The sequence below is a fragment of the Arvicanthis niloticus genome, chromosome 1, assembly GCF_011762505.2.
Source record: "Arvicanthis niloticus isolate mArvNil1 chromosome 1, mArvNil1.pat.X, whole genome shotgun sequence".
Taxonomy (NCBI): Eukaryota; Metazoa; Chordata; class Mammalia; order Rodentia; family Muridae; genus Arvicanthis; species Arvicanthis niloticus.
Genome location: NC_047658.1, coordinates 73174600 through 73182747, shown reverse-complemented (window position 1 = coordinate 73182747; position 8148 = coordinate 73174600). Strand labels below are relative to the sequence as shown.

At 37.8% G+C, this 8148-nt stretch overlaps 1 protein-coding gene across 1 annotated transcript; it reads left to right on the top strand.

Moving 5' to 3' along the window:
* The first annotated feature begins 268 nt into the window (after positions 1–268).
* LOC117723216 (olfactory receptor 51B4) lies at positions 269–1495 on the top strand. The gene has a single exon (XM_034522693.2). The coding sequence runs from the start codon at positions 336–338 to the stop codon at positions 1353–1355; it is 1020 nt and encodes a 339-aa protein (XP_034378584.2). The 5' UTR covers positions 269–335; the 3' UTR covers positions 1356–1495.
* The last annotated feature ends 6653 nt before the right edge of the window (positions 1496–8148 follow it).

The window sequence follows — 8148 nt, the reverse complement described above, 5'->3', positions numbered from 1 at the left end:
CCTCTTCTGACTTCTTGGGAACTATATACATGGTGCTCAGATACCCCCTAACGTGCAGGCACAGCACCCATACACATAAAATCTAAAAAAATCTTTAAGGAAAGAAGAGTGGAAGAATGAGATGGATCTGAAGCTGGGCAGTGAGGACTAAGTGAAAAGGTTAAAAATGCATCACAACATTAAAAGCTACATGCGTAATAGTAAATTGTGATACTGACTCATGGTGATTGATGTACCTATTCTAGGTAAAGATCTGCAGAGAAAGAAAACCTATTTAAGTCCAAGATAATGCATAAAAATCTTGAACGTTTGGAAATAAGAAGTGACCTGAAGACATGCTACCATTAGGTGGTGGTAGGATGAGTTCTGCTCACTTAAACAGTCATTCTCTGAAACTGTCTTTTGCTGCAAATCCCACCATGTGGCCCAACAACAGTGACGCTCCTTTCCTATTGACTGGCTTTCTGGGCTTGGAAACGATTCACCACTGGATCTCTATCCCTTTCTTTGTCATCTACTTTTCCATTATTTTAGGGAATGGTACCCTTCTCTTCATCATTTGGAATGAACACAGCCTTCATGAGCCCATGTACTATTTCTTGGCTGTGCTGGCAAGTACAGACCTTGGGATGACGCTAACCACAATGCCCACAGTTCTAGGTGTCCTGGTGCTGAACCAGAGGGAGATTGCACAAGGAGCCTGTTTCATTCAGTCTTACTTCATCCACTCGCTAGCCATTGTAGAATCAGGGGTCTTACTTGCCATGTCTTATGATCGATTTGTCGCCATCTGCACACCTCTGCATTACAACTCTATCCTTACCAATTCGAGGGTGATGAAGATGGTGCTGGGGGTACTGCTCAGAGCTTTTGTGTCCATCATGCCGCCAATCCTGCCTCTCTTTTGGTTCCCATACTGTCGTTCCCATGTTCTTTCTCATGCCTTCTGCCTCCACCAAGATGTCATGAAACTCGCATGTGCTGACATTACCTTTAACCGCGTGTATCCAGTTGTTTTGGTTGCCCTGACTTTCTTCCTTGATGCGCTCATCATTGTCTTTTCCTATGTCCTCATTCTGAGGACAGTTATGGGCATCGCCTCTGGAGAGGAGAGAGCAAAGGCTCTCAACACCTGTGTCTCCCACATTAGCTGTGTCCTGGTCTTTTACATCACTGTGATAGGCCTGACCTTCATTCACAGGTTTGGAAAGCATGCTCCCCATGTGGTACACATTACCATGAGCTATGTCTACTTTCTCTTTCCCCCGTTTATGAACCCCATCATTTACAGCATCAAGACCAAGCAGATTCAGAGGAGCATTCTCCGTTTACTGTCTAGACACAGTAGGACTTGAATTTTTTACTATAGACTCTCAAGTTCTCCATGATTTCTGGCCCTTTATTAGAAACAATTCTTGTTTTAGATAATATTAGTATCTAATTTAGTATCTAATTAGTATCTTTAGTATGGAATGAAGTTTCCATATTACACAAAGAAGGAAGCTAAACCAAGCATTAAAATCTGTCTCCTCTCTCTGTGTCTGTAACTGTGTTTGTGTCTGTGTCTGCATCTCTCTCTCTCTCTCTGCCTCTCCCTCTCTCTCTCTTCCTTCCCCACCTTTCAGAAAGAAATATAGGAAATAATAAATATACCAAATGGAATAGTTCAGGTTCTGTAGCCAAAGGAAGAAAAATCACTTTTTCAGAAATGCAAAGTTGAATGGATAGAAACAGCTTGCCTAAGGCACACATTTATTGACAAGACAATGAGAGAAATGAAAATATGCTTTTTCTTAAACAGGATAGTGTTTTATTAGTTTTTAAATTAAACTTTTGCCTGATATGTGTGTATATGTGTGCACATGTGTGTGTACATATTTGCATAATCTTGCTTTTCTTGTCCTTCTCATCCCTACTAATTTTCTCTCCTCCCAACAAGCACCCTAGTCTATATTTATATGTTTTTGTTTTGTCTCCGATATAACAGGGTTAACAGGAGCCATCTGCATGACGCTGGAAGTCTCTATCAGAACTGGTGGGTTTACAGTGCTACTTAGTTAATGATAGTCACTCTCCTATTCCCAAGATCCATCAGTTAACCCATTCATCTTTATTGAAAAAAATATTTTTATTATTTTTGTTATTGTAATACAATCATGTTATTTTCTCCTTTCTGCCTTCAAGCCATCTTTCATACCTATCTTTGACAAATTCATTAAGTGTTGTTAATACACATACACACACAGCTCTATCTATCTATCTATCTATCTATCTATCCATCCATCTATATCTTCTTAAATAAACCTGTTTAGTCTATACAATGTCACTGTATGCATGTTGTGAGGGATGATCAATTGTTATTGGGTATTCAATTGGTGTGCTCTTTTTGGGGGAAGACTAATTCTCCTGCTCTCCACATTTTTGAGTTGTCTGTAGTTTTTAGTGTATGACTGAGGCCTCGTGTTTTTTTCCCTATCTATATTAATTTCTTAATCACTACTTTCCTTGTGCAGCTCATGTTTAGGCAGTCTTGGTGGTGAGACTTTATGGACTTAGCTTTTGAGATTTCTAGGAGATACAGTCTCCTAACAAACTCCTTGATCTTCTGACTCTTTCGGATTAGTTGTCAAAAGAACAATGAAGAAATAGGTTGACTATTTAAAATAATTTTTTGTTAGTAAATCGGCTTTAATTAAATATAATTTTAAGTGAAACTTATAATCTATGTTTTTAAAGTAATTTATTACTTTGAAAATCCTTTTATGCTATTAAGCCAACAGCATAGATATAATCACGTATAAAGTCCTTTATTGCACAACTGAGGTAAAAGCAGTGTTCTTCCAAACAGGAGCATCTTTCAGGGAAGTGTCTCAGTCCTCATCCTCATGGTCACTCACCACCCCATGCCCAGTTCCTTACACAGGGGTTTTTTGTTATTTCTGATCTCAGTCTCACATTTCTGCTTTCCAGGAAGGCAGAGGCTTTGTTCTTTTTAGGTCCGTGAGTATGCTAACCCAAGTTGTTTCCTCATCTGCTTAAATTCTTCTCAGAATCTTATAATTTTTTAAATGTCTTTTGATAATTTGGCTGGTTGTGTTGCATTCATGTCAAACTCTTATCTTATAGATTTAGCAATCATCCTGTCAGTTCTCCAAAGGCTTTGCATGGACTCATTCAGTTCGTGTTTGTGACCACTCATCAGCTCTCACTAAAGGCCAACAGATCCTTGATAAGACACACAGCTCTCCAGAATCCTGCAATTTTACAGTAGTTTCATGATGCTGAGGCACTGAGACACTCAGGAAGTTAAACCTGATAACAAAGACTGTTATTCCTTTTATTTCCTTTTGTACCACTTAAAATCTGATTTTTTTCTTTTACACCCACATTTCTGAACAATTTACCAAACATCCAAACATTCCCTTTGTGAGTCCCATTCTTCCCTTCTTGTATGTGATCTGTGTCATGGACTTGCCTGTTACTCATTTGTGTGTGGATGGTGAGAGTGGACATCTGCAGACATGTGACATTCTGCAGACATCTGGTTTCCTACTGTAAAACAAGGGCATTGGTGTTGAACCTGTTTTCATCTCAATATTTTACCTCTGATTCTTTCTTGAGTAGCATGCTATGAAATGGACATAGCACAGACCCTTCACTCCGAGTTAGATGTCATTTACTATTGTTAAGAGACTCACCCAATGCTAAGTCCTATAACTGACGTCACTATTATTCCTTATATGGTCAAGCATCTTGTACCACAAAACTAGAAATAATGTAAATGAAAATTATTTTCTTTCACTCAACACGGTGCTTTTGGGATTTAGTAGAGTTCCTAGGTTAATAGTTTATTGCTTTTTAGTAAGGTATTCTGCACATGAATGTAGCAGTTATTTTCCATTGCACAATTAGTTTTAGCCAGTTAGTGTTAACTTCTATCATTTCTTATAGCCATTTCTGAGACATTTTCTTGGCCAGAATAGCTCAATAGTCTCATTTTAAATGCCAAATCTTTCTATTTTATTCTTCTTATTCATGTACCTTATTGAAATCACTTACATCTTGACAGAGTTACACTTTTCATTCTCCTTTCTTCGGTCTCTTATCTTATGAGACACACTTTCAAAGCATTCATTTTATCTATCGTCAGGCAGACTCTCCTGTTGTATTCACTGGCTTTGACTTTTCTGATAGTCTATCCAGGCCTCTCTGCATCAGCATCAATTGTTATCTTCACTAACCAGCTGAATTCAGAAGCAGTGTTGAAAGATGAGGAGCAAGAAGTAAAAGGTAAAAAATGAATTAGGGGCTAAACAGAGGCACTAACATGATGCATTAGCCTTCATCTCCACAGTAACAGCAAAGTATAATAAATCAAAACAGAGTCTACAGCTTCATGTGAATTTAGGATGCAATAGTAGAATGATGGTAATCACCAATCTCTAGTCTAACAACTTCACAGTTTTTGATTCCAGGGGAACTTCCAAGATTCTTTTCATTACTATGAAGAGATTGGTGCCTATAAAAGTGACTTAGTAGGCCAAGTATTTTATAAAAAAAAAAATACAGTGTGTGACCCAGGTAGATTTATCCATAGAAATAGTATATGGACCAATTTTCTCTCTTGTATGGCCAGGGGAAACAGTAAAATATCCAGTTATTTATTACACCTCAAATGGAGCTCTATACTTCTGCTGACCTCTACAGCAAAATGGATGAAAGCTGAAGGGGTTAAAGAACTCTATAGAGAGAGGCAGGAGGCCTCAGAATTCTCCTTAGTTGCCTGTTTAGTTCTTTGGGTAGAGCAGAGGCCTCATAAGTTTTTTCCAGTCTACTTTGGAGTCTATATTAGTTTTTTCCTTGTTCACATAATGTTTAGGAAGTCGTGCTGGTGACAGTTTATGGATGAGGCTTCTGACATCACTAGGAGAAAGAGTCTTACAGCAAACTCCATGACCTTTAGTCTCTTTCAATCTTTCCACTTGCTCTTCCACAGTGTCTTGGGTGTAGAAATTCTTTTGTAGATGTTTCCATTGTTACTGGGCTCCACAACTCTGTATTTTGTTCTTGATAAAATGTTTCTTAAAGCCTAAGGTATTTATTCTGAAATAAATATTTAGGGTGAGGGAGTCTGCATTCTAGACAATAAGGTAAATTTTCATTTGGGGAGGCATTTATAATTTGATTTCTACTGCTTAAGAATTATAAATATATAACTCATTGTTCTTGTGAAAGACACAAATATTTCTGATTTTGTTTAGGAGTTTGGGGTCTTAACAGCCCCTGTGACTATGATTAAATGAACAAGACCCATCATTAAAATCTTTGTTCTTGCTGGGCAGTGGTGGCACACGCCTTTAATCCCAGCACTTGGGAGGCAGAGGCAGGTGGATTTCTGAGTTCAAGGCCCGCTTGGTCTACAGATTGAATTCCAGGACGGCCAGGACTACACAGAGAAACCCTATCTTGAAAAACAAAACAAACAAACAAACAAACAAAAAACAAAAAAAATTTTTGTTCTTCTCTACAATCATTATGTCAAGTGTCTAAGTTTGACTAAACAAATATTAAAAATGATGTGCTCCCGGCCAAGATGGAGCACCTCCCTCTTCCCTAACCACACTCTCTTCCTCTGTCCTTCCATGTGCCAGATGACTAAGTCAGTTTTCCGGGGTTCTCTTCCTTAAGAGACTTTTCAGCCTGACTGTGACAGGAACACACCTCTAAACTGCAGGAGAAACTGCCTACATTAGCAAAGTGAGTTGTGCTTATGGATATTTTTATTGCTGTGTCCCTACCAGTTCAGCAGTCTTAGGATTTACTTTTACCATGTTTCCCATAAATGGGGCTCTTATAGTTCAGTGTCACACAGTTCACAGCATCTGAGCTTCTGTCTAATCATGTTCCTTCTTTTACAGAATCTAACAGAATCTTCAACCTGTCCTTATTAATAGTTACTTTTCCTGCTGGCATTGCAGGAATTTGTTGCTGTAACACTTCTGGTCCATTCTGTGATATGCTTGTTCAAATGGCTTCTCTTTTCTTGACCCTATAACCGTCCCTGTTCCTCCTGCCTCCCTCGTTATGGTTCTGCTAGTCTGAACTTGTGTTTAGATTAATAACTGATGTGGTCTTCTGCAGAAGTTTATTATCCTGGTGCAATGAACACTGTAAATAACTGTTTTGTGTACACTGTGCAGGTGATTTTGTTTTCTTATTTGAAAACTATCTGTAAAGCTTCATTTGGCTGTGTCAGCTTTGCTTTAATACAGTAAGCAGGAGGAACTTATTCTAGTTGAATATGCCACACCCAGTCAGTATGCACATGGAGGGACCTGAGTGGGCACCAGTGAAGGATGAGAACTTGAAAGCTGATCACAACAATAAAATAAATGACTAAACTCAAGATATTGTTTTTATTAGTAGATTATATTAACTGGCTCTTATCTATCAAAACTAGAGAAAAAGAATGAGGCATTTTCACCACTAGAGGGAAGGTAATTACTATGGAACCAACAGACCTAGGTGTGTGGATCCTTCAATGAGGACAGTGTGAAAAGACCCCTTACCTGGGGGTGTTAGAGGAACACGACACTTCTGCCTTCTGTCTACCTTCTCTATTCCCTACAATGTCTTCTGAGAATGTCAGTACTTCCCTACTTACAATATATAAGCAAAGTCAGTAAAATTTGCACCTTGGATTGTGCAAATGCCAGAAACTTTTCAATGATTTTATTAAGTGTTTGGTAGTCTTCATTTTAGAAAAGCAGAAAGGGAAAAGTTGCTTTTAATTTTGTGTAGTAGAAAGTGAAGCTTTCCAAAGGACAAAGTAACAACAGGGTTCTTTGTTAACCACCCTCCTTTTCTTACATCTCCCACATCTATCTCTCCCCCACAAATTCCCCTTATGTTCTCAACTATCAAGAAGTATATACTATAAGAAATGATGTCAGGTAACTGAGGCTAATGTCCTCAGGGTAGAGTAGTGTGTCTGAAAAGATATAGTTGCTATATGAACCTATATTATTGTATTGTTTTATGATATGGACTGATTTTTCCAGTTAAATTTTAAATAACTTTTTAAATATTCTCAGTTGTAATTTACTCACTTGGGGAAAAAAAACCACCTTCAACATTAGTGAGGAGTAAGTAAGATGATATACCTAAAACTTTCATCAGGCACATGAACTGACACACAGTAGGTGCTGTTAAAAAATGCTGAAATAAAATGAAATTTCTTAACTTGCGCAATGTTGCTCTATCACAAAGTTTATGCTTTAACACTAAGAGTCACATAATATTATGCTAGTATTGGGCTGGAGAATTTCAGAACTCATAAAGGTGATTAAGTTGTCTAATGCCATGGATTTTTCCAAAGGTCTGAACTCAAACCATGTTTTGATTTTCTGTTCATATACTACCCTCCCAATATGCCAATATTCTGCTGTGTTGGGGATTATTATTCTTGGATTTTTGCAAAGTACTAAAACAAAGAGAGGACAGGTTCCCCACCAAAGGATCTCATGCTTGGTTATGCCAAGCAGCTAACAAAGACTTGCCTTCAGTTATGTCCTCACTGCTGAGACCACAGTGTTCCAACAGATAGTTCCAAACTATAATCTCACAGACAGTCCTGAATAAACTCATCAGGTCTCAAAAATCAAGAAGGAAGATATCAATGTGTGGAGTTGGTACTGATGAGATTGGGAGCAAGACAAGACAGGATGGGTGGGACAGTAATTGGAATGCATTATATACTTGAATGGATGTTAGAATAATTTAACAGGAGAATTGCAGTATAGCAGAAGGACGAGAGAGGGCAGCAAAGTTGTGTTCACCTTTATTCCAACAACTTCTGCTTCTACAGAGTTGAGTACACACTTGCTATATTACACTGTAAAGTTTGCATTCATGTTTATAAAAGAATAAATAAGAAATGATAAATAGACAAATAGATGATAGATGGTATAAACTTAGCTATATCATAGGTAAATGATGATAAGTGTAGGTCTTCAAAATTAACTTCCTTGTTTAAAAAATTAATGTATTTTTGAGATTTTCACATATGACTAGTATATCTACATCATTTCATCTTTCCCTTTCCTCCCAAATTTCTTTCATGTCTCCCATCTCTTTGCAAATGCATAG